General features: G+C 45.4%; 1 protein-coding gene across 12 annotated transcripts in view; it reads right to left on the bottom strand.

The window, feature by feature from the left end:
* The window catches only part of LOC149304565 (ryanodine receptor 1-like), a 105,737-nt gene that overhangs the window by 45,024 nt on the left and 34,729 nt on the right, over positions 1-25,984 (bottom strand). For 9 of the 12 annotated variants that reach the window (XM_089479467.1, XM_089479474.1, XM_089479471.1 and 6 more), the window contains 41 exons: positions 24,893-25,134; positions 24,555-24,747; positions 24,021-24,237; positions 23,349-23,453; positions 23,027-23,130; positions 22,529-22,612; positions 22,065-22,224; positions 21,663-21,810; positions 21,171-21,376; positions 20,717-20,891; positions 20,329-20,537; positions 19,410-19,792; positions 18,562-18,694; positions 17,682-17,842; positions 16,999-17,164; positions 16,266-16,352; positions 15,948-16,174; positions 14,872-15,799; positions 13,546-13,746; positions 13,297-13,408; positions 12,349-12,498; positions 11,730-12,003; positions 11,011-11,125; positions 10,371-10,503; positions 9,501-9,595; positions 8,690-8,825; positions 8,383-8,569; positions 7,547-7,658; positions 7,180-7,300; positions 6,820-6,989; positions 5,797-6,017; positions 5,248-5,338; positions 4,828-4,968; positions 4,295-4,458; positions 3,551-3,629; positions 3,204-3,293; positions 2,461-2,598; positions 1,628-1,702; positions 814-889; positions 592-715; positions 224-339 (listed from right to left, as the gene is read on the bottom strand). In XM_089479467.1, coding sequence (XP_089335593.1) covers positions 224-339; positions 592-715; positions 814-889; positions 1,628-1,702; positions 2,461-2,598; positions 3,204-3,293; positions 3,551-3,629; positions 4,295-4,458; positions 4,828-4,968; positions 5,248-5,338; positions 5,797-6,017; positions 6,820-6,989; positions 7,180-7,300; positions 7,547-7,658; positions 8,383-8,569; positions 8,690-8,825; positions 9,501-9,595; positions 10,371-10,503; positions 11,011-11,125; positions 11,730-12,003; positions 12,349-12,498; positions 13,297-13,408; positions 13,546-13,746; positions 14,872-15,799; positions 15,948-16,174; positions 16,266-16,352; positions 16,999-17,164; positions 17,682-17,842; positions 18,562-18,694; positions 19,410-19,792; positions 20,329-20,537; positions 20,717-20,891; positions 21,171-21,376; positions 21,663-21,810; positions 22,065-22,224; positions 22,529-22,612; positions 23,027-23,130; positions 23,349-23,453; positions 24,021-24,237; positions 24,555-24,747; positions 24,893-25,134 — 7,049 coding nt within the window. The remainder of the gene's footprint in view (positions 1-223; positions 340-591; positions 716-813; positions 890-1,627; positions 1,703-2,460; positions 2,599-3,203; positions 3,294-3,550; positions 3,630-4,294; positions 4,459-4,827; positions 4,969-5,247; positions 5,339-5,796; positions 6,018-6,819; positions 6,990-7,179; positions 7,301-7,546; positions 7,659-8,382; positions 8,570-8,689; positions 8,826-9,500; positions 9,596-10,370; positions 10,504-11,010; positions 11,126-11,729; positions 12,004-12,348; positions 12,499-13,296; positions 13,409-13,545; positions 13,747-14,871; positions 15,800-15,947; positions 16,175-16,265; positions 16,353-16,998; positions 17,165-17,681; positions 17,843-18,561; positions 18,695-19,409; positions 19,793-20,328; positions 20,538-20,716; positions 20,892-21,170; positions 21,377-21,662; positions 21,811-22,064; positions 22,225-22,528; positions 22,613-23,026; positions 23,131-23,348; positions 23,454-24,020; positions 24,238-24,554; positions 24,748-24,892; positions 25,135-25,984) is intronic. The other 3 variants (XM_089479468.1, XM_089479473.1, XM_089479477.1) reach the window with 1 other exon arrangement.

The raw sequence follows: 25,984 nt of genomic DNA, 5'->3' as shown, positions 1-25,984 counted from the left end.
CTGCTTTGACCATTAAACTTTCCCAGAAACACTAGTGTTCTAGCTACTACTAGACTCTATTCCCCACCCAAGTGGTATAAGCCAAAAGAAGGGGCCTTAATTCCAAATCTCTGCTACAAATCCTCACATCAGGTCCAAGGGGGAAGGAGCTATAGGGCTGCATGTGTAGCTCCCCACAGGTTTCCAAACACCTGAAGGGAGGGAAAAAGAACAGCTCCTTTACCCAGATGGGCAATGAACTCCTGAGAGATGTCCATCCATTTCAACAGCTGTTGCAGGAAACCATAGGCAAAGCGTTTCTCAATGGATGATGTGTCCAGCTCCATGTCCTTCAAACCCCTGTAAGAAATAACAGCATACGGATGTAGTAAAATAGGGTATAACCAGGCAGTGAGAAGTGGCCCTCCAAGCTCCCCTGGGAGCCAACGCATCCCCCTATCCCTGAAAACTGCCACCGGTCTATATGTATAACCTGTATGCCCTACTAGTTGAGTTGTATATGTGGATGTGGTTGACAAGGGTTAGATAAGTCTTGCCCAACAGTACAACTACACTGTCCTCTGTGCATCCTCCTGTTTCATCCAGGCTCACCTTGTCACTGCATAACCATTAAGCTGCAAGAATCTGAGCAACTCTTGGGCCTTTTCTCGGTCCCGGGCTTTCTCCTTTGCTGTTAATGTATCATAAGGCACCAGAAGAGGATGGGTGCCTCCACCTTCAAGGAACAAAGAGAGAAAGCATGGAATGAGATGGTGCAAAAGGGAGAATGCCATAAACGTACAATGAGAGGTAAAGAAAGATGCACAAACTCACCTTTGGCTTCTAGCTCTACTTTCTTCTTGCGTCCCCAGGTGTTGTGGTAATTCTCAGCCAGCTGCTCTGCCATGGCCTGTGGAGAAAGACCGACAATAGAGGGGTCGATAATGGTCAAAAGTTGTAGAACCTGGGTTTGAAGGTACACTATAGTATCAAGCTGAAAATGACTTAGCTGCATTGTTGTTGCATGCCTTCAAGTCATTTCTGATTTATGGCGACATTATCACACCGTTTTCTTGGCATGATTTGTTCAGAGGGGGCTTGAGTTTGCCTTCCTCTGAGGCTGAGAGAGGGTAACTTACTCAAAAAAGTCACCCAGCAGGTTTTCATGGCTGAACAGGGATTCGAACCCTGGTCTACAGAGTCACCGTTCAATGCTCAAACCACTACACTATGCATGAAAATTGTAAGGCAAAAAAGGCCAGACAAATGTCTAGCTCTCACAGCCATGGGAACAAACAACCGTGAAATTAAGCTGGCAGCATTTGAAACAAGGTGGGCTCTGTGTAAAAGCCCAAATTAAAATCAGTAGAGAACCTAAAGTAGGAATTGTGCCCCTCGCACAGTATGTCACATTTACTACCCTCATTCCACTTCAACCAAATCCCACCTTCTCATAGAGTACCTCTTTCACAAATTTCACACAACTGAAGAACTAAAGCTTAACAGTACTTTTTCTCTGTCTGCTTTTACAAAACACATGTTCTGTATTTGGATAATTTGTTCTGATTTCAGCATTTTTGTTTTCTAATTTTAGGAGAACAGTTTGTTACAATCAGACCCCTTATGTTCAGCTTTGCTGTTTACTCACCTGCAATTCCCTGGAAAGAGTAACTCCAGACAGATCTATAGGCTGAGGATTGTAGCCATGGCTAGGATCATATGTCTACAAGAGAATATAAGGAGAGAGACTGTTGGCATTTACTGGTTTCTATACTTGCCACAATGCTTCTTTTGCCTATGCTCCAGGTCAAGTTTGCTAGAGGTCACTCTTCACCAGGAACTGGGGACAGGACCTATGAGCCCTAATTCTCAGTGCCCTTACTTTCAACGCACCTGAATCATCAGAGGCTGGTGAAGAAGCCACATCTTGTCTTATTGTATCCATACTCTTAACTTGCCAGACATCATTCTTTTCTACACACTGCGCTAGGAAAAAAGCTGCACGGAGCAGTGTTCCCAGCCTTGCACCTCCAGTTGTGTTTGACTACAACTTTCATGATCACTAGTCAGCACAGACAAAGGGCATTCTGGATGGAGATGATGGAAATTTTATCAAGTTGTGGAGGAGGCCAGTTTGAGGTAATCTAGAATCCACAATTTCTACCTTCTCAACCCTCCCTGACATCTTTATACAGAAAACATCTCGCTGCATGGTTTTCCAAGCAAAACTGCCCTTCCCACAAGTTCCCTTTGCAGTTTCGCAAGGTATGATCTTGCTAGGAAAATGATGCACCTGGAACCTTTGGTACAGACAGAGAGTAGGAAAACAATGGAAAGACGGGTAGCAGAAAAGAGGCAACCTCTCCAAATCACAGCCTCTAAAGCTGCTTTGGATTAAAATGAAGCCACCTACTGGGACCTGCAACCAGCAGTTTCCACTTCAAATTTTCCTTGTTCTCCTAAGGCTGGAGTAAGACAAACCTGGGTCTGTGAGATCTTGCGGGTCTTTTTCTTCTCACTCTTCTCCTCTTCACCCTCCCGGGCTTTCTCAATGGTCCACTCCCAAGCTATCATGGCCTTCAAAGACTCCTTGATGGGCCACCGGTAAATTTCCTTATCCTACAAAGGGAAAATAGGGATCTGAATGATGACCAGGGCCTAAGGTAAAGGACTCAGGGTACGATACATTCTCCTGCGATTCAAGAATTATGGTCCAGTCCAACTCAACAGGAGGAGAGCACTTGGGTGAGATGCACCAATAAACTACTGAGCACAATCTAAAAGTACAATTATTTTTTAATTATTTTTGAAGGGCTGGGGAATATCTCTAATAGGACTAATAATCTGCAATCTCTAATATGAGTGTAAACAAGAGACCCAGTAAGTATCTTCCCATTTGAAGCTATCATAGCACTCCAAATCCTGAACCATCTTAAGGGAGAAATTATATAAAATATTCAATACTAAGGAGATGAATAATTTTAATAGCATTGCCTTAAACTATTTTTCAATGAGACTGAAGATTTTGTTGGATGGAGAACGTCAAAATCCCGATTTAAAATATAAATGTCAATTAGAAATGCTCCGAAATACAGGATTTTTGAGTTATGAAAATCTGTTAGATTTCAAGTTTGTATAATGCATGGGTTTTAGTCCTAAACAGAGTTGGGAGGCATGCTATATTTCTCTTCTTTTATGGGAGAAGATCAGAGTGAGAGCATTACCTTTTCTGAGAATGTTTTATATGGACGCAACATGGGGCTTGTCTTGGCCTCCTCATCGTAAGCCTCTCCGAAAGACCAGTTATTCTGAATCTGCAAGTTGAAAAGAGATCAAGAGGGGTTGTATTTTGCTTCACAAGACAAAGTGAGAAGCAGAGTCTATGATAGCCTCCCCCAACCTACTGTCCTCCAGTTGGCTGTAGGACCGTGGCAGTTTTAGCCCAATACACCTGATGGTCACCATCTTGGGAGAGGCTAGCATAGACTCTGCTGGTCTATGTGAAGGAATACTTGAGAATCACATGGGCCTGACACATTAATCCAGGAAGGGTGAAGGAGAGGTCCCTTACCTTATCAAAGGCCCATTTCTCATGAGTGTATTCAGCATACTTGTTGATGAAAGAGTCCAGTTTCTCTGGAATTATGACACTGTGTGTGAGAGAGAAAAAATCCCAGGTATTTACAGGTTGTCCATTAATAGGAAGACAGGTGCACTGGTAAGGACCACAGGAGATGCCAAGTTCTTATTTAAGCTCCACAACACTAGGCTGTAAAATGTTGGCACTGATCATTGCAAAGTACCAGGAATTCCAGTATGCAATAGGGTGATATCTAGACATATTTGCAACAGCAGTTTGGAAACTTGATGGCACGAATCTACAATTGGGAAAAGAGTAGGAGCAGACCCCTCAGAATGGTGTCAGAACTGGGGTAAGGAGGGATTAACAGGCATTCTGGCAAACCTGTATATACATTTCCACATTGCATTGTACTTGGTATATATAAGCATACGCATGCCCTCTTTATTAAAGGAAGCTTGTAGCCCCACGTATTTTCTATAGATAATTAATATGTGCCATATTATATTGATCCTGTCTCAAAAGTACTCTGTTCTCCTCCATCATTGGGATTACTCTGGCAGAGACAAATTTCTCTCTCTCTCTCTCTCTCTCACTGTGTGTGTGTGTGTGTGTGTGTGTAAAAGGAATTATGTCCCCTTCACTCTAGAATCCAAGACCTGTTTTTATTTATGATTTCCACGTACATGGATGTTTGGACTTGAAGAGCTGTCTCCTACCACAAACATCACTCACTTGAGTGTCTCCACAGGTTTGGGGTCAAAGTTGCCCTCAGCATCCACAGAAGCCTTCTTCTCAGTTTTGGAGGAGTAGCTAGCATCCACGTAGTCAGGTGGGATGGCCCCTGCAATGGCACATAGGCAGGGCATGGCGAGCTTGTATAGGTCAGAGTCAAATTTCTGGGCACCACGATAGAGAAAAGTGGGAGGGAGTGGGGGTTAGAAAAGAAACTCAGTGAGGCAAAATAGCTCTATTGCAATCCCCAAATGATGATCTATCTAGCCATTTCCCCCCCACAATTCACATTTCCATCCATAACCTTGGGCACCTGTAGCCAAGAAAAACCAGGAGAAGCCAATGCCTGGAGGCCAGCTTAGGCATCTGAAGGCTTGTGGTCTAGTCATCTTGAAGGTCTCCTTCTCCCAATGATTAAACACTACAAAAGGAACCCAACTTCCAGAGCCCATCATCTTTCTGGAATGTAACCATCCTATTCCTAGCTGATCCCAACTGACCTGCTTGGGAGTAAAAAAAGATACGCTGCTTACCTTATGGGACAAGGACTCAAAGATACCCCAGAAGAGTTTCCTGGTCAGGTGAAGCTCCTCTTCTGAGCTGACCCCATAGTTGGCCCAGCCGGTAGGAAGGCAGTAATACTTCCAGCAGCGTTCATAATGGTTGGTCAGTAGCTGGGCAAGAAGAAGGAAGAGGAGAGATTAGCTAGCCAGAAGACTAGCTGTAGCAGGGAGAAAGAGAGACACACTGGAAAGAACACCGTTCTGACATCCTTGGGAATGCTAATTTTTTACCGTAACTCCCAGTATCCTCTAGACATCATGGCCAGTGGCAATTCTGGGCATTCTAGTCCAAAAAATGTAATTTCTTCCAGTGTCTGGTCTACACAATCTAGCACATTCCACATGATAAAATACCTCCATCTGTGTTAAATACAAACACATATAGCTCACCTTCAGGGACATCTTGGCAAACTCATTCAGGATGGGCACATCAAAGACCAACCGGCGCAAGAGGTGTTGAAGCATGGAGGGCCGGATGTACCTAGAAGGAAAGTGAACAAGAAATTGAACATAAGAGCCCAGGAAGGCATGGCAGAAAGGAAGAACCTACCGTCCCTAGAAATCCCCCTTTCTTTCAGCTGCTTACAGGTTGCATTTGGAGGCAGAATACACTGCAAAGGAGAGGTAAGAAGGAGGATGGGAATTATGATTGTGACTGGAAGAGGCATCACATCACTTCTGGGGGCCATTTTGAGAAAGACTAAAACAGAGGCGGTGATGGTAGAAGTGGATGGCGGGTGAAGGTAGTGGCTGTTTTCATGTGTTTGGTTGGGTTCCCATGTGATTGATTTTTGTGTGAAAATCACTTGAAAACTGCTCCTGTTTTGCTTTTAAACTGTGGTGGCTGGGGACCTCAAAAGGCTTCAGGGGCCACATGCTGCCTGTAGATGCTATTTCCCCAGCCTACTCCATCTCCGCATTTGCAGTCCTCCTCCATACCTGCACAGCGCCATGAGGCACTCTTCAATGACATCACGCTGAGCCTTGGTGAGGGAGCGTCCACGCGAGAGACGGTAGATGGTATGAAGCATGGAGTCCACCATGATGGCCCGGTGCTCAGTGCCAGCAAAAAGCGGAGCACACTTGGTGATGAGCGGCAACACGGCTGAACAGAGATAGCGGTTCAAGGCCAGCGCCATCTCAGTGGTACTGAAGGCAGCCTGCAGTAGGAGAAAGGAATGGACAGCAAGATTTCAGAGAAGATGAACCATGAGATATTCCATGTCTCCAACATATACAGATGCAGGTATTCTCAGACACAGCTTGGCATCCTATAAGCACTGATATGTTCCTGGATACTGCAACATCTCTTCTCCACTGCAACCACAAGGCTGTGAGTTTGATCCCAGGGTTCCAAGGTTGACTCAGCTTTCCATCCTTTCGTAGGTTGGTAAAATGAGTACCCAGCTTGTTGGGAGCAACTGGCTTATGTTGTAAACTGCTTAGAGGCTGCTTAGTTCATTATGAAGCGGTATAGAAATGTTATTGTCATGTTAAATATGCAAAAAACATTCTGAGCCATGCTCCAGCTTGACATATTCTGCTAATATGAAAACAGAACATCAGAAAAAGAAGTGTGACGTACATAGTTTGGCAACAGCGTTTAGTCCTTATTGGTGAATTTGTATGCATGTCACAGCCTGTTTTTGTAATAATTCTATATAAAGTTGTTGTAATTGCTTTTTTGGTGTAGAACCCTAGGCTACCAAGTCAATCGACGCATCACTGCTCTGTTAAATAAACAGCCGAGTTCAATCAACTATCGGACTCCATTCATGAACCTTACATACATGAACCTTAAAAATTTCCTTGGAGACATGATTTTCTTCTTCCACTGGCTTCTGACAGATAAATTAATTTAATAAATAAAATATTTGACAAGGAAAGATAATTCCATAGAATTTAGCAGTTAGGACCAGGGAAATCAGGTGCACCCCCCTTTTCACCATGCCCATCACTCACTGTGTCCAATGAGGCGGCGGCTCTCATGTCAGGCAAGAAGCCCACTTCCAACACATGGAGAAGGAAGTCCTGGTTGTCAATGCCATAGACCCGGTCCAGGAACAACACCATGGGAGCCTTGTGGTCAGGCACGAAGCTGGCTGACATCTTGGGCTCAACAACACTGCCATCTAAGGTAGGCAAAGGGAAACTAGAGAGGGAGCAGGCCAGGTTTCCAGAACCAAGCTGGGAGGGAGGAGGTACAGCAGAGGAAGGAGCAGGAAAGCAGAGGAATGCCCCAATTAACTGAGATCCAGAAGGTTCTCAGGTTAGGAAATGGAATGCCTTAGCATTAAACTTTGCCTCATCCAGTTTCCATACCTTTGCCAAATGAAGGGATCTGCAGTGGAAGACTAATGACTCCGACGAGGTCTTCGATGGGCACCAAAGAGCGCAAGATGGCTCTGATCCTGAGCGCTTCACCTTTCCCGGCCTGGATGAGCTGTGCAAAAGGAGGCAAGGTGCAAGACATGAGCTATCTGGGAAGGTACCTCACCCAAATGCCAGCTAGGGATAAAATCAAATAAAAGTGAGAGCCAGCCAAGGACTGCTCTGAAAGATGGGTGGTACCAGTGCTGGGTGAGATGCACCAAATGCCAAAAATCATGCGTGGATTGGGGAAATATACATTCCTTTTCTTTTAAAAAAAACAACCCTGAGACAGTGAAGGGAGTGGAGTGGTGCTTACATGCATTTCAGGGGCACAACGCCCCAGCAAATCGATGAGTGCAGCATAGAAGGACATGACTGCATTGCCCAAATGAACCCGGTTCTCCTCATGAGTGTCTTCTCCCCCAAACCTGGGAGAGAAAAAGAGAGAGAGAGAGAGAAAGAAGGAGGGGAAGGGAGCATCAGCCATCCATGCAGCAAAGGGAAGGAGAAGAGGGAAAGGGTAAAATAGTGAGGTCCTATCCTTGCATACAAAGGGGGGAGCAGGGAAAAGGAACTTGTGTCAGGAAGTGTATGTGAAAATGTAGTGTACATGTGAATGAGCATTTGGTGGGAAGGTGAAAAGTTATTTCAAAAAGTTATTTTTAGGGACTACAGTTCCTAGATTCCCGCAGCCATGCCGCCTGGGGGCTTCTATGAGCTGTAATTCCCAAAGCATAACTTTTGCAAGCTCTGGGGTGAGGGAACCTGGGGAGATCAAGCAGGTGTTTTTCTTGTGATCCAAAGGTAAAGAAGAGAACTGCAGTCAAAAGATCAAGGTGTCCTCCTAATAACAGTGGTAAACTGAAGCAAGTCATGAAGTACTCCCTGACCTTTCTACAAGCTATAAAAGCTTCCATGTCACTAGTCTAATGGAAAAGAAAGGGTTCTGATGTTCCTCTTGTTCCCTGGGACTCAACTCTTTTCTGTCCTCACAGCTATCCATCACAATTTAACAGAAGCTAGCTTCAGCACTGTCTAGCTTGAAGCTGGAGGTCTAATCTCTATGGGATGTTTCATACATTAACTCCACATCTTGCCCCATACAAAGGGCTTTCCCTCCTTGCACACTGCCCACGTGTTCCCTTTACGCACAGCTCCCGACGGCGATCCTTTTTGACAGTGGGCCCATCGCGGGCTGGATCCTGGGAGATCTGGATGGCTTCCTCTATGGCTGCTAACAAGCCATTGCCACCTTCACCTCTTAGGGCTGGGCCAAAGCACTCAGGGCGTCGGATTAACAGGCGCACAACCACATTGGCATTCTCTTCCACGCTTTCCCCTGTGGTGAGAAAGGAAAGATGGATTAAGAAGTCAAAGTGATCATCTGGAAAGCAAAAGAAGAAACATGGATGACTAGGGAATGGTTGATGCGTTCAGGGCAGTGTGGTGCTAAGCTTACCGTTGACAAAGACAGTGAAGCGCAGGAAGTCCAAATAACGTTCTCCTCCGCACGGGTTCCACCCGATGTCAGGATAACCCTTGGAGAGCAGCATAGGGCAGCTCTGGAGGCCAGCTCCGGCCAGATATGTCACCACCTAAGGAGGCAAAAAACAAAACAAAACACAGCTCTAGGCAATTCCTGCCCACAAGATCCCTGTCTAAGGAAGCAGAACTCTTTTAATTTACCATCATTTCCCTTTTATCAGCAATTCTCAGCATTTAGTTCATCAAATGTTTTGGACATCCGCCCCATGATCCTTGACTATTGTCCTTGCTGGCTGGGGCTTTTGGGGGGTGAAGTCCAAAACATCTGGAGGAGTTAAAGTTAAGAACCACTGTTCCAGGCTGGAGGATGAGTTATGCTCATAACTGTATGGTGTAAATGACAAACCGTAATCACAGTCAGTAGCAACATGACCAACAAGACCCTTATTTATGAAAATCAAGTGGCAAAGAGCATTTATTGATCCTGTCAATGTTCGAATGGGAAGGAAAGGAAGAGGGCAGGATGCAGTTGCTAGGGAAACACAATGGGCAAAATGACTGTCTAGACTGAAGCACCACTGTTTTAACAACAGCAGCTGCTGAAGAGCAAGAACTAGCAAAGGAAAATGGAAGGGAGAACAGTAATTGCAAGGGCTGCAGGGGGAGAGAAAAGGGAGAGATGCAAACTTAGATGGTTTCATCAGGTGTTTCCAAATGCCTATGGCTGGCCCCTTTCCACCTATATATCTATGTTCTGATACTCTCATGTCAACCACTCATATTACCTTCTCCAGGTCTTGTTCCTGCAGGGCCAGGGCCAGCTCATTGTTATCAATGACAGAAGCGGCAGCCACATCCAAGGGAGTGGATCCACGCATGCCTAGAGGGGAGCAAGGCAAATGGTAAGCAGGCAGCTCTGAAAGTTCAAAGGCCAGAGTGCAGTCTTCCAACCAAAGAAGCACATGGAACAAAAACCTCAGCATTGCTCCCAGAGATTGACATACCACGGGGGGGAGGGAGCCCAAATTATATTTCAACATTTGAATAAATCAACATTTTAATTTGGCAATGCTGGATTTAAAATCACTGTTTTCTTACAGTGTAGATACTTTTTAATGGCTACATCTCAAAATTTCCATCCATGTATTAAATAGTTGTAATTCAGAATTTAACAGAACGCCGACCAAGATCTATCCTTTCACTGTGGCAACAGCAACTCATAAAAACAGAGGAACATACTTCATTTGTATGAGAACAACCTCTACATCCATTATTTTTGAAATGTGGATGAAATCCACCTTCTTTGCCCATAATGTACATTTCTTGTGTCCCATTGTCAACATCTGCCAAACAGGTTTGGCGGGTCTTGGAAACACTACCGAAGACCTGACAAACTTGTGTACCAGAAACAAATTGGAATAGTACTGTGTGAGTAGCCATCACTCTTCCAAACTGCCTGCAAATCCTTGGAGAGAAAGAAGGTACTATAATCCTCTCAGGCTATGGGTTGGCACAGCTTGGTTTCGCTTTCTAATACTTCTCACATGAGCAATGTACATCAATTTATGGGTACCGATCTCTTTTGCAGAGCAGACATTTCTTGTTGTCCACCCATCCCATTTTATCTCAGACTTTTCCATAAGCACATTGCTTACCCAACCCAATGCCGCTGTTCTCCAGCAAATAGCTCAAGTGGTCAAACATGGAGCGCTGGTTCTGGCGGCTGATACGGCAAAAGTAGCACAGGAAGCGGCAACAGTTGGTCACCATCTTGGGGAACCGGATCTCCTGCTCAGAGACAACAGAGTTTCTTTTCTTTTGTGGTACAAGAAAATATCCCTATTCTTTCTATGTTATTTCTGCCTCTGATACAAAAATTTCTGTTAAAGCAGCAATGACCAGGAACACATCTACTTTTTAAACTGAGGTATAACTGTATTTGATGTACAGGTTTAGACAGCAACAAAATGAGGTGATGAAGTGAATCACCTCCGACTGCAAGTGGGGACCAGAGTTCTGAATGCCTCTCATGCTTTTAAACTTCTGCAAGCACTGTAAGGAGCAGGCTAAACCAAAACCTCTGTTATAATAACTTCACATTAACGTTTTTTAAAGTGGGGGAACATTTTAAAATGTGACATATGCCCACCTAAAAACTCAAACCAATGCAGTTTGCCACCATCTCACTTTGTGCACTATAGAGCACATCTTAGTCTTGATGGAGCAGGGTCTGTACATGTCCAATTAACAGACAGGACCATGGACCTTTGCGGACAGAAGGCCAAGCATGCTTACCTTTGAATCTCCTCCTCCCAATACATTCACCATCACCTCCATGACAGTTTCATGCATGCCTAGGGCCCTCATCAGGTTGGGATGCTGGTAGAAGACCTTATTGTTCATAATGTTGCTGCCAAAGAGAAACATTTAGGTGAATAATTGAGTCAAATAACATGAATCGCAAAACCTTTAAGACAGCAATTAAAGTTTAAGAAGTGCTAATTGACAAAGATGAATACTCAGTTCAAAAGGAAGGAGATAAATATGAGGAAAAACTCCAATGTAGTTCAAATGATGAAACTTGTAGGTAATTAATTCTGGACTTGTGTAGAGTTGCACCAGTTGTTGGAGCAGAGAAGTGGCTAAAATTGAAGACTGAAGACTGACTCTCTTACAAGGTTACAGTTAATCAGGTCTCAGCTTGGCCAGTGCCTGGCACTAATATGGAAGTGATTCTGAGCTCCTTGAAGGAAAATTATGGCATACACATTGTCAAGGAGACCTCAAGGGCAGGAATATTGAAGCAAAGAAAAGGTAAAGGGCTGAGCACAAGGCAAGGGCATTAGCAATTGGAAGACAGTTGTTCTCTAGCCAATAAGGAGCCCTTGTTATAGGGCATAGTTAAGTAATAAGAACAGATGTGTTTGAGATGTAGAGGGAGGTGAATAAGGAAACCTTAGTTCAAGGAGGGAGGACAAGCGAGTTGGAAAGTCCTGTTGAATGGAAGAACATACCCAATGCTCTGAATCATCAGGTTCTCCTCCTCCGGCCCCATCTGGACAATGAGCAGTGAACGGATCTGGCCCAGGCACTCCAACAGGCTCATAGTATCCTCTACAGAGTTGGCGTTAATGGTGTAGGCCTTGGGCATGGCACGAATTAACTCCCCAAGGCCGTCGTACTGCCGATGAAGAAGGCTGAACATGACCCGCACCAGCTCCGGGCTCTGAATGAAGGACTCTTGGGCCCAATGGACCATAGTGTGTGAGATCAACTCCTGCAGAGTGCCTATGTGGTTGGGGAAAGGGAGAATGGGATTTACAAACAAGCTATACTTACAGAAGCAAAGAGAAAATAGGAATGGTTTTTTGGGGGATCAGAGGGCTGTGGGGTCACCATAAATTGGAAATGACTTGGAGGCAAAAAACAACAACAACTGGGGGCTTTGGAGCACTTCTGGGGAACTTTAGGGGCTGAATGTAGGGGTCCAAAGGGCTACATACACTTTGCCCACTTCAACCAAGATTGTACAGGATAAAATACCTTGGGTGGCTGCCTACCCATGGCTGTGACTCCCAGCACAGAAGCCCCTTAAATGTTCCCTTGCCCACACAGCTCCTCTGTTGCACCTACTAGGTTTAGGCTCCTCTTCTGCAGGCTGTTCCTCTTCCTGTTCCTCCTTCTTCTTACGGAAGCTCACCACCTTATCCACTAAGCTCATCAACCGCCGTCGGAAGGATGTGTCTTCTTCCTCCTCTTCTTCCTCACCCTGCGCCTGGATACCTGTCAGGCAATGTGCAAAGCAAACAGGTTTGCGGTTAAAAAAATGGGAGATACCACACTGCTAGATCTAGTGTTTTGAGGACATATTATGCAGACCACATAACATCCAAGTGTAACATTTGGCACCTGGAGCAACTTTTAAAACAACTTTGAAAAATTAAAGCAAGTCTCTAGTCCTCTCAGTTGCAGATGTAAGCTTAGAAAGGGGTGGTTTGCATGTGAAAAAGCCAAAAAACAGCAGAGGGAGCAGGGTGGAAGATTCCTACTCTGTCTACCTACATGCCCCCTTGTTGATTAGCAGAAGCACACTCAGTTATGCCAAAGAAGAAGAATATAAAGCAAATCCATTCTACAGTCTGAAGGATTCTGCCACCTCCATCAACCACAAGGGTAGGGAACAGCAACTCCCATTAGCCTTAGCAGCACAGCCAGTAGTGAGGAGTGAGGGGGACTCCAGTCTATATACCGTGTGCTTCTGGTATCCATTGATTCCAGGACCCCAGGAAGATGCCAAAATCCATAGATGCTCAAGTCCCATTAAAAACAGTGGCAAAATCAAGGCTTGTTTTTTTGGAATGTACCGTATACTCTTTTGGAATATTTTCAAACCACAGGTGCTTGAATCCATGGATAAAAAAATTGTGGATATGGAGTTGGATTGTAATATATATCATATTACCAGTCTGACCAAACCTAGAAAGCCAGACATTTACCTTCCTTGGCCATCTGGCCCACCAACTTATGCTCTGCAATGTGCAGACCAGCCCTTAGAACATGCAATGTGAAGATGCTCCATACCACAGTGAGCCAACAAGTCAGTGTGAAACTCCAGCAACTCATCACGGATCTCGTCTGGCACTGGGCACTCCTCCTCATCAGCCCCATTCTTGAAATTGAGCAGCATATTAATCTATTGTAAAGGCAAGGCACAGGCAAGGCAATGACCCCACTTTGTACTTTGGCGAGAAAATAATTTCTTCTTTTCCCAAACCACCAGTACTCCTTCCTTGCACCCCTTCCTTTTGTCCCCTGTGCTGCATCCTATACCTGCTCCTGTGGTGGGGAGCGGAACTCCCTGGTGCGCCGAGCCGTCTCAGCGGCCGACATCGCAAAGTCCTGCATCAGTGTGTTGTAGCGCTGGCGCTGGTTGATCTGCAGGTTGTCCACATAGCGCTCTGAGAATGCAATGATGGCTTCCACCCGGTGTTGCAGCTCCCGGTCACAGAAAAATTGCAACAGGTTGCACATCTGCGGGGAAATGGAGAAGATGGTCAGAGATGTCAGCTATCAAAGTTGTAGGCTCTGGCCCTACTGCTAGGCAGATGCGACCGCCATTGACCATAAAGGTAGGGAATGGGAACTCCCATTAGCCTTAGCCAGCATAGCCAGTGGTGAGGTTCTTAGGGAGAAGATGCAGCAGCCAAAATTCCCCAGCCATTCCTCATGGATCTCCTGTCCATTCTACACATAGACAACAGGGCTGTGTGTGCCACATTTCCTGCCCTATACCTCCCCACATTAATGTGCTGCTTTGGGTGTGGTAGTGGGCATTCTCTCCCTGCCATTGTTGGATCCAGTGCCAATCTAGTTTGTTGCTGTGTTTGGAACTGGGAAGGGTGCATCCTCTTGTCCTTTATCTCTTGTAGCAAATTTTTTTGGATCAGCCCTGCCCAGTCATGAGCAGAAGGGACTGAGAAATGAGGGCAAACATGACAATTGATTGCTGCCATATGTTCTCTGTACGGCTGTCCTTCAGACTGGTTTGGAACCTGGAGCTAGTGTAGAATGCAGCAATTAGGACACTGTATGCAGATTATACCTATGCTAGAAACAAAGCTTGGAGAAATTGCTTCTTCTCCCATCTATGGAAGTAAGAATGAAAGAAGAGCTTTCCAGGATCAGACCAAAAGCCTCTCTCTAGTCCAGCAGTCTGTTTCCATATTGCAAGTACACAAGTCGCACATGTGCAATAGCACCCTCTTACTCATGTTCCCTGGCAACTAGTATTGATGTGGAAAGGTCAGAGTGTGGCCATATGACTGGCTAATATATATCTAGCATACCCCTATGATTTGTGCCAGGTTGCTCAGTTTGAATGGTAGACATCTGGACTGGCATGCCATTGAATAAACTGCTGTCTTTGGTTCACTAACACCTTCATTCTTGAACCCAGACAGCAGGGGCAAGTTTTGCCTAGGCTAGTCTGAAGCACATTACCTCTGAGACTATGCAAGGCAAAACATATAATATATACCTACAATGATGAGTTGCCTCCTTGAATTTGTCTAACCCCTCCTTTGAAAAAGTCCACCAAAATGCCTGGGAGCAGCTAGTGAAGGGTTTCCACAAACAGATGAACACCACATTCTTTACCTGCAGTTTGACAGATTCAGGAAGCTTCATCTGTAGCAGGCCCTCCTCCAATCCTTCCTCTTCTTCCTTGGCTTCTGCTTCCCCAGCCTCAATGGCTTTCAACTCCCTCTTGTCACCCTCCTCTGCTTCCTCCTTCTGCCCTCCTCCAGCCTCTTTCTCTGCCCCATCGCCTTCTTCCTCCTCCATTGCCACCAACTCCTCTTCTTCCTCAGCCACCAGCTCTTCCCCTTCTTCAGCTCCTTCTTCACCCGCCGGCACTTCCTCCTCCTCTTCCTTGGACTCCCCAAAGACATAGGGTTCGATCATCTTGAGGATGTGCCGTACATCCTCATCTTCAAAGATAGCCATGATGAGGAGGGTGCAGATTAACTTGAGGACTGGCACAAACTGGAACTCCACGCTGCCCCCAACAGGGTCACGGGTGTGCTGCCCACCATCTTGGACAGCCTCGGTCAGCATGTTGATGGCCTTCACCTTGAGGATATCCAAGGGGATGGAAGGACTCAGCTGATACAGCTCAGAGTTGGTGCTAACAAAGCAGGTTTCTGAGAAGTGCAGAGGAGGACGTAAACAGGCGCTCATGCCCACGCCAGGTAAACCAGGCTTTTTGGTGTCATCCGGGAAAAGAGTGATGCCCTTGGTCTGATCTGTCATGGGGACAATGAACTCGCTGTTCATCATGAGGCGGGAGCGTTTGGCAGACTCTAAGTGCATGCTGATGAGCAGGTCATAGTAGCCACTGCGCAGAAGGCCAGGAAGATGGTTGCTCTCAATGGTGTACAGCAGCTGCGACTCATCCACATGGCTGCACAAGGCATGCGCCACCCGATTGTTGCCCAAGGCACACACGGCACAGTAGAGCTTCAGGCTGTGGGAGTGGAACTTCAATAGTTCCAGACGTTCTGACAGCTCCAAGATGTCGATGCACCTGAAAGCGTGCAGAGAGGTGAAAGAGATAAAACATTCAGACACTAGCAGATTCTGCCATGAATGTCTACTCAGGGATAAACCCAAATGATTACAGTAGGACTTATTCCCAGTGACTTTTCCAAGGTGGGGGGGCACAAAAGACTCACCGACTTTCTTCTGGGATGTGGAGAGCCATCATGATGTTAGGATCCGTGCACTCGACCATCCAGCCATGCCGATCACTGAAGCGAGCAACATCAACCCGCAGGAACTCATTGGGCATGCGGCTCCAGGTCATTGGTGTCAGCATCTGGATAACAAGCCTTGGTGGACACTGGGGTTCTGGGTTCTTCCGTTCACTACGGAACATGGCAGCTGAGAGGGGCATGATGTTCTATAAGAGAATGAAAAGGGAATGTAGCAATTATCAGAGTCGGAATTGCAAGCTTCCCTTCATTCTGTTGTTCTAATAGGATGGGCCTTACCTTCAATTTGCCCAGTTCAAACTGGATGACATTCTGGCTTGTTGGGAGAGCAAAGACAGCAGGAAACAGCTTTGTGTTTGGCTCCACCTGGAACGAGATAGGTGCCTCAGAAAACATGATATAAACAAATAGAGAAGAACTTTCTAACTCAGTGAAGGAACTCTGGGAATGGTAGTTTTGTTAGGATTCTTTTGTGAAGATACTGATGTCAACTCAATTTAAAAGTGAGTGGTACTTTTTGGAATATAAATCATCATATTTAAACCACATCAACAAATGTTGAGATGATGGCTTGCATTGTCCATCTCCTGCTCTAAAAAGTGTCCTGCTTCTATGTTCTTAACCTTCACAACAATTAAATAACAACAATTTTAATTGATAATTTAGATATATTTAATGACTATTTAGCCCACGTCCTCCAGTCCACACTTTGTAAAACAACAACAACACACAGACAGAAATTTAGCTCTGAAAAAGAAGACACATCTGGGAAAAGGAGGATGTATGGCTACCTTAACTTAACCTTAATATTTACTGAGTGACTGACATATGTTGCCCTAGTCCTATTTTAAAGATCTCAGTTCCTATAGCCATTCCCACATATCATGGCAACAGATGCCTTGTATTTATTTCTTGTATAAAGAGGAACTTCTTTTTGTCTGGTGGAAGATCTCCACAGACCACAGTCTCCTGGGAAATGTGTTCTTTCCTTCAAGCAAGGAGTCCTACTCACCTGGAAGAAAGTGTTGACCTCTTTTCCGTTGGCTGTGAAGGTCATCAGGCCGGTGGCAAGGTCAACAAGGCACCCAATGACCAAGTCCACAGTGCTGACCCGAGTCTGCTGAGTACTGCTGACAAAGTCTCCTCCCCAGACCATGTAGCAGTTGCTTCGCTTGATGCTACCAAACGAAGAAAGATTATTGAGGTTTCCAACCAACCAAGTCTTTCCTAAGGTACCTCCAACAGCTCCAGAGCAAGGATGGGTGACCTGTGGCATCCCAGATCTTCTCAGATTGCAGTTCTCATCCAATCCATCCAACAGAGCCAGTGGTTGGTGATGATTAGAACTTGGTCTCAATGACATCTGGAAGGCCACACGTTGTCTATGCTTACCCGAGAACATGCCCCAAGTGTCTCCATCCCAGTTTAAGCCTCTTTTAAACTCTTGCCTGCTTTTAGTCATGCAAGACACAGGTCTCAGAGACTAATTTCAAGAGTACCACAGTTCCCAAGTTAGACTTCTTCTCAACAACATCTGGAAGGCCAAAAAGTGTCCATTCTTGCTCCAGAGCACACCCCAAGTTTCCTTGTTTCTGCTTAGCCATCCTTTCAATTCCTTCTTCTTCTGGTTTGAGAAGACAGGCATCAGAGACCACTTTCAAGAGACCTACAATACATAGCAGAACTGGCTCTCACCTGTCATGGATGTTTCCCTTGTCATCACCCATGGTCACCGTGACATTTCGCACTTTGGTGAGGTCAAAGTTCATGTCATATTGATGGTAGTCAGGTGTGACCCAGCCTACCCATACACAGGTGGGCTCCTGGCCTGCAAAGATCCGGACTGAGTAGTAATACTATGAGGGTTGAAGGGAAAGAAAGAGAAGAAGCAGGATATAAGTCATTAGATATGGGTCTATCATTAGGCATATGTCAGAGAAAGAGATCTAAAGCATCTCCTTCTAAGTTTTTAGTAACTGCAGTTTGTTGTTATACCCAAAAAGGAGAAACTCTGGTTTAGTAAAATAAGCCCTAATCAAGCCATGGTTTTTAATAATAAACTTGTGCCAATAAACTACTAATTCAACTAACTACAGTTTGGATTTACTTAGTATGAATTAGAAATTAGTATGTGCTTAGTATGAATTAGAAAATAGTTTCTTGCAGTCTGTCCTTCAGTTATGCACCAGAGGAGGGAAGGGTCAGGAAAGCCCTACCCAGCACTCATATAACCTCATTTTTGTAACATAAGCTATGGTTTAGCATAGATTGGGAAAGTGTCACCCATGGGCTGTAAGCAGTCCCAAACCCCATTTTTGTGGCACCCCAAGCTCCCCAGAACACCCCCAAAGCCCCCCTGATGTGCCAACATATGTTATTTTCAGGCAACCATTTAGAAATTGCAAATAAGACATAAAAATGCTTCAGCATGCATCAGTTTGTCTTGTTTCTCTCTCCATATAACCCTTAAGCACATAAAACCTAGGGGAGATACCTAGTGTTTGGTACTGAAACTACAAGTATCATCACACCACTTCCACTGCACCCAGGACAAAACTGTGTGACCTGCTATTACCGTTGTGGTGTTCATGATGATCTCGGGGTCATCTCGGTCATCTGGGACCACCTCTTCTTCCAGCCGAGGTACTGTGGGGACCACAGGTGGTGGGGTGATGAATGTAGTGGCCTTCTTGGCTTTGAACAGGAAGCTGGAGAAAATATTGGGGGATCAGAAAATGCAGAAAATGCTCCACTCCAAGAATTGTGTCTTTCTCTAATGCAGGGTTAGCCAACTGTAGAAAGTAAGGGGATGCATTAGTACCCCCTGAGACTTTAAAGGGCTGCATTCCCACCTCACTCCACACCCACTTGCTCTAGGGATATGGGGATCATTTTCACCAGGTTTTGGGGCCTTTCTGGGTCATTTTAAGCCTGGGAAAGGCCCTTTTTAACAAGAAGTGAGCAAAACTAACATACCTGGTTGCTAGTTTAGGGAACGCATGACATGCTTTGTACACATAGCTCTGTCCTTGAAGAGAGGGGAACAGTCAGAGGCATGTGCTGCTGGAGGTCACTGCCTCACCTTGCCTTATTATAGGGCCAGGCCTCCTTGCCTCTTGCCTCAATAAACATCAGATCAAGCTGTTAACCGCACAGGTGTAGTAAAACATGGGCCAGGGCTATTGCTCTTTGTAACAAGGTCCTTCTTTTCCTATCTAAGCCTGTTTCTTCCCACTTGGGCCAACCAGCCTGTATGGAAATTTGTCCATTAAAATACCCTACAACACAGCTAAAGATCTTTCTCATGATCATGAATTCCACAGGGGTTGTCCATTTCCACCACGTGGTCCAGAATTCTTTCCGGATGACAGCCAGTGCCTGTAAAGAGAAAGATCCACACATCTTTATCCACACTGCCCTCACCCTCGTTTTGTCTTGCTTTTCTCTGTGGAGGAGTCCTTTTCATTCTCAGCCTTGGGGGGCTCTTTAGGAGGCTCTTTAGGGGTACCGGGTGGCGGAGGGCCTTGTTTCTCCTTCTCGGCCTCCTCAGCTTCCTTGCGGCTGGCAGTTTTCTTCAGCTGCTCAAACTCCGAATCGAGGTCAATGTCTTTGACTTCATCTTCAGGGATGGTGAAAGCATGGGTGAGCGGAGTGGTGCCAGCTGTGATTTTGAACTTCTCGTGGAACTCCACAGGCATGCTGAGGCGCAAGAAAAGGAGTTCTAAAATTGCGTTCTGTGAGCCAAATGTCCGGTGCGTCAGTTTGAGGCACGGTGGGTTGTCCACAGTACCGTCCATCCGTGACACCTGCAAAGGAAGGAGAAAAGGTTAGGGTGGCCGAGGGCCAAAGTGCCTTAATGCTGCGGCTCCAGTTGACTCATGACCAACTTTTTCAAATTGCATTCTAGGAAATTCTGGTGTTTCTCGTAGGTTCATCAGATGTTCCGAAATTAAAAGATGACTAACAGCAGATAAACGTCCCCAAAAGACCACTTGCTTACCACTACTGATCTTTCTCTGACAACACCGAGGCACATAAGATTACTGTATGCACACTCTTGGAAGGCAGGAAGTTTGAAAACCACTGTCCTAGATAGCAAGGCTTCATCTCCTAATGAGTGCATGCTTCCCTTGCACAGTTTCTCAGTCACAGGCATCTCTTCTGCAGCTCTAGCCCATTGTCTCTAAGGAAGGAGATTCCACTACACTTGCTTTGCAATCACCACTAGCTTCTCTGAATCTGAGAGCTCCTTTCTATGGTGTTGTTGTTGTTCACAGAACTACATCCCCCCAAAAAACTTTCCACACAGGCAACAGGTACCACTCTACCATGTCCTGTTTACCTCATAATGTGGGTGTTCTGCCGGCACTGGGGAAAACTGGGGCAGGCTCTTGCTGAACCACATGGTGATGTCCCGCTTCATGTTGATAGCAAAGGGCTCAAAGCCCTCCTGTAAGCCACAGATGGTGAAGTAGCGAAGACTGCTGACGTCCTGACCCAAGTTAAGGCGCCCAACCTGGGACAAGCCCAAGCTGCATACTGGGATGAAGCCTGCAAGTGACCAAAAAGAGACAATAAAACCTGGGTCTCCCCTTCAGCTCTGTTCTATATTGTGCTAGAGCCTTTCCATCTACCTAGGGCTATTCTGAATGTCATCACCACCACCATCAACATCATCCAATAAAAAGTAGTTAGGGTGAGAGACCCCAATTGTATCCTCATTTGCTTACCATCTCCAATCTCAATGTCTTTAAAGGCCAGCTCCGATCCAGAGTCACTGATCAGCATCTCCCCATTAAGCGTGAACATGATGTTTTGGTCAATGAGGTCTATCATGCAGCCAACCACATCTCCTGGTTGCCATGGACGGCCAAAAGGTTCACTACCTATGTGCCAGCGCTGACCCTAAATAGTGGGAAAGAGAACCAGGGAGCAAGAGAGGAAGGGGGTCGGACAAAGTTGTGGGAACACATAATTTGCAATCACTCAAGAATAATAATAATAATAAATTGTTTATTTATTAACCGCTTTTCCCAGGATCAAAGCGGTGTACAAGTGTCAGTAAAGACAGTCAGTAAAAACAATACCACAATTCACATATTAAAAATACACATTAAAACAAATTAAAACAAAGAAGATCCAAGGATGGGGAATATGGGAACACAGCCACTCTCCCAGACTCACCCGATGTCCATTGAAGACGTAGGAAAGCTCATCCGCTCCCAGTTCCACATCAGGGCGCACATTTGGTCGTGCCCAGCCCACGCGCATCTCACCAGTGGTGACCGCCTCAAACTCAAAGTACCATTTGCCTGATTTGATTGCATAGAATTGTTCAGCCCTGAAGATGCGGACCTTCTCTGATCGAGCTTTGGTCTGGTCTTGACCTGCTGTGGAGCCCAGGAAGAGGGGTGAGTGTAAAACAGGTGGACAATGTTTGTGGGCCCTGCTTCTGGAAGACTATTTCTGAAATGGGGTGCTGCCATGCAGAAAGCCTAGTTCCAGCTGCCCCGGCACATAGGCTTTGAAGACAGAAGTATCTAGAGCAAGTCATCTGACAAAGGTCTGAACAGAGAGGTAGAGTAATGTGATTCCTCTGACAACATCACTGTTCCTATCTGCTCTCCCAGTGAAATGGATGGAAAAGCAAACCCAAAGGAGCATGAGGCTACTCACTGGCTTCTTGGTCTGGTGGCTCAATGTTGTATCCATAGCCGATGAGAGTGCGCACTGCTTCACGCAAGCTGTCCCGGTTTGTTTTCTTGGTTCGCTCATCTAACAGGCTGTAGGGTACCAGACGGGGGTTGCGTTTGTTTTTGATGTCCTAAGAAGGGTGGCAGCAGAGAAAGAAACTCTTATGTGAGGCAGTGATACAAATAGAGGACAGAGGTGCACCTAGCTAGAAAACCGATAGAAATTGTGGAAGGGCCTCCTTCTGTCCTACGCCACAAGATCTTGCTCATGTGGTTCACTGGTATAATGTTAGAGTCTCCTCTCATGTTACAGAGAAGCCTGCAGATTGTGGCTTCTAGCCTTCATGATAAAGAATCTCGCTAACATCCCTCTGATGTCCCTCACCTGCAACACACTATAGGTCCAGCCCTGTTGGACACGATCCCTTGCCCAGACGTTGTGCCCATTCTCAGCCAGTTTGTCCACTAGGGTATTCTGGGCTGGAGTTAGCTTGATGTGGTTGAGATCCAGTGGTGCTGGTTTATAGCCATTTGACATCATGTACCTGTCAAAGGAAATATATGGAAATACTAGGTAATGAATTTCAGACCTTCTGTATGCAAGGCATGTTCTGTGCCAGTTCTTCAATATGCTAGAGCAAAAGACAACTATAACCTTCTGCAGCTTTTCTCCATGTGGCAGTCTTCAGACATTTCAGGCTATAGTTTCCATCATCCCAAGCCTGCAAGCCCTTTGGTAAGCTCAACCTATCTGGAGGTTCCCTGATTGTGGAAGGCTAACTTACTGGTGATATACAGCAAAATCACCATACCCTGTTGCATACACAGTCTTTGCATGCAGATGCTTACGTTTTGGGAAGCTTCGTTTTCTTGAGGTTCTCTTCAGCTTTCTCATCTGCCATCCCCACATGGCAACCCAGAGCAAGTAAGGTCCTCGAGAGAGTAGAGAAATAATTAAATAATACCCCCTAATGTGAGTCAAATCCATCTCCTCTCTTCCCCTCACTTTCCTGGACAGGAATCAATCAGTGATGACACAAAACATTTCTAATTCTTGAGTTACTGGGAGAATTCAAATGCATCACTGAAGTTGCACTGAGATACAAAGCTAAATTATTCTTGAGTGAGCCTCACTCCGGCACTTGTTGAATGTCAGGCAGTGCATTGTGTTGACTTTCTTTTCACTCACTAGTAGCTTGGCAACTCCACTGACTATGCTGGTAGGGGATTCCAAGAGTTGTAGTCTACATGTGATATTTTCCAAGTTCTGCTCTAAACACAGTGAATAGTGGACCAACTTAAATTCCACTAAATCTGCCACTGGGGCTTTCCCCACAGCCAACTCACTTGAGTGTCTCTCCTGACATCTGCAGATTGTAATTGCGTTCTGGCTCAGGCAGGCTGTGGAAATCCAGCAAACATGGATGTAAGCGTTTGTTGTCGTCCCGAATCTGAAAAGGGGCAGAAAAGCACAATATGTGGTTCAAGTGTGCTGGAGAGAATAGAGACTCATGCACAGGAGGTTAAGATTCAGAAGCCCAACTCTGGTGGTGATCTGGGGAAGAGGATACTAGGTTGGGAAGAAGTGGCATCATTACAGACTTTATACAGAAGCAGAAGGGAGGATTAATGGATCCAAATGTCCCATTGTCATGCAGCAAATACTCACAGTTCCATAAGTCCATCCTTGTTCAATGCGAGTTAGGGCCCAAAGTTCATGGATATTCTCCGCCAATTTTTCCCGGATCCGCTCAAGATGGGGAGGTAACACAATCTGTGAAGAAGATAAAGAGAACAGTTAATAGCGGACATACTAGTGTGATCCAAAAAGAGAAAGGTGAAGGATGGGGCTGCTTTCCAAGGCCCTTTACAATGGTGCAACTGTTGGAGGAATTCTCTAGCTACCAATGTAACCCTTTACCATAAAAAGATCATCTATTCTTTATTTAAAGGCAACTACTTTCAAACTTGCTCCCAATTCTAACTTTGCAAGCTTTACTTCCATTTAGCTATTGTCACATTTAGATCTTTCTTTTCTTTACCAAAATGAAGCTCAAGGTAGCTAAAGAGGTCAATTGAAATAAAAACAAATACAGTTAAAACTTTAAAAAATACTTAAAGACAGTTAAAACCATAGCAGTAAAAAGAACCAACAGCACGCAGCCAGTCAAAGCAATAGACTTGTCTGAACAAAAATGATGGCAGAGAGGGTCTGCTAGCTTCTTATGGCAGAGAGTTCTCGAGTCAGTGAGAAGCCACCAAGGAAGTTATGCCTTGCATTGCTCCCAAATGCATCTCCAAAGGCAAGATAACCCCACTGAAGACCCCTGAGCCACCTTACCTGGATGGTGTCCACAGGGTAAGGAGTGAAGGCAGTGTGGGACAAAGACTGTGTAGGACCTAAAAGATTCCGGACCCCATTGAAGTCATGCTTATACTCCTTGATGGGCTCCACACGCATCTTGTCGCGGGGTAGGAGGGCCTCATAGCATGGAGCATAACCTGGAGGAGGAAGGAACTTGAAGTCCCCATGACGTCCTCCCAGGAGGAACCGCACCCTGGCAAATAATAAAGAGAAAGTTCAGTGTTGTGCCTTCCCCTGTGAGAAAGGAACCCAGATTCTTACATTACAAGGCACTTTGGAGGTCTTTTAGTGAAAAAGCAACCTAGAAACATTCACACAGATAAATAAATGGGGTCATTCTAATGGCCCTATGGTAGATGTGCTGAACTAAACCCTCTCCTCTGTTCTTTTGCCTGTCCTTTCAGGCTCTGAGTGACTCCCAGTCCAGCCTCAGACATGCACTGAGATTTTGAGAGACTTGCTCCTTAGTAAATCTGCATTAAAAAAAAATGCCAGCAGAGTTGCACTTACTTGATGCCTGCAGAAAAGCTGACCACAGGAAAGAAGAGCCCATCCAAGTTGAAGTTCTCAAACATGCCCTGGACAGGGAAGCCGTTGATGCGGAAAGAAATGCTGGGTACGCTCAGGTCTAGACAACAGCTCACTACGTCATCTGCCCCCAGCGTGTGCTGTCCAGGTGATGTCACTGGCCGAGCCACACGGCCTGAGTTGCAGAAAGAGGAGCCAAGACATTAAAAACATAGCACATGGTGAAAGGACACTTTCCAAGGCCCATGTATTGATATAATACTGTTCAAGCATATATATATATATATATATCCATAAACCACATCATTTAGGTTCTGTACCTGACCATAGGTGCAGCCCATCAAAACCAAAGGAGTAGAGGTCATCTCCAACACCGTTGCCTCCCCAGCCTTCCCCGCCTCCAGGATAGGGGCTGTAGCCCTCTGCCATGGCCCAGCCGACTCGCAAATGCGTGGCCTGCGAAGTCACAAATGGCTCCACATAATCCACAATCATCTCATAGTACCACTTCTTGTATTGGGTGGAGCCTTCGTGGGTTCCCAGAAAGATGTTGGGACGCATGCTGTTGAAAACAAGAGAGTGAAACAGAGACGGTGAACTTGTCATTTGTGGTTTTGCCTTTGCCTTCTTTTGAGGCTGAGAGAGCATGATTTGCCCAAGGTCACACACTAGGTTTCCATAGCTGAGTGGAGATCCAAACCCTGCTCTCCTAGTGTCCTAGTCTAACACGCAATTCACTACACCATTCTGGCTCTCAACGTAACACATACATTCTGTAATCCAAGATCTAAATTCTAGTTTAACTATCTAGTGGAAACCTGGAACTTTCTTTTCTTATTTTCTATAATTCATTCTGAAATATATTTCTACTTGTCTTTAACTATCCTAGTCCCAAACACATCAGTCCCATCACTGAGAAATCTTACTCTACTTACTCTGGCTTCTGAGGTTTCAGCAATCATTTCCATCACATCTTAGGAATTTATAAGGGCTAGAAACAGACTGGAACCATGTTGGGATCTCTACATCTGCGTAACTCCTGGTTCCGCCTTTCACAAGCTTGCATAAGGAGGTACTTAATACTTTCTTATGTAAGCAGTTTACTTTTCAGTGCAACAGGCTGGTTTATAGGCTGGTTGGTTCACAAACACAGCTCTGTGCTATCCCCAAATAAGGATGACCAGAATGTGAGGAGGGACACTGAGGAGCTAATAGCATCACTAGCTCCATTATTCATACAAAGTACATTGGCAAAACATTATGCTCTTCAAGATGGTAACCATGATTTTTTTTAAAAATGAAAACAGGTTCTTAGGAAGACTAATTATGCCCCCACATCTGTCTTTGCTTTTCTCCATTCCAGCAGAATTGCATCTTATGCGATGCCAGTAAGCATCAAATGCAGCAAAATA

Source organism: Sceloporus occidentalis, unplaced genomic scaffold (genome assembly GCF_023333645.1).
Source record: "Sceloporus occidentalis isolate IW3139 unplaced genomic scaffold, rSceOcc1.0.p SCAF_13, whole genome shotgun sequence".
Lineage (NCBI taxonomy): Eukaryota > Metazoa > Chordata > Lepidosauria > Squamata > Phrynosomatidae > Sceloporus > Sceloporus occidentalis.
The sequence above is the reverse complement of the archived record's forward strand: the minus strand, read 5'-3'. Positions and strand labels throughout refer to the sequence as shown.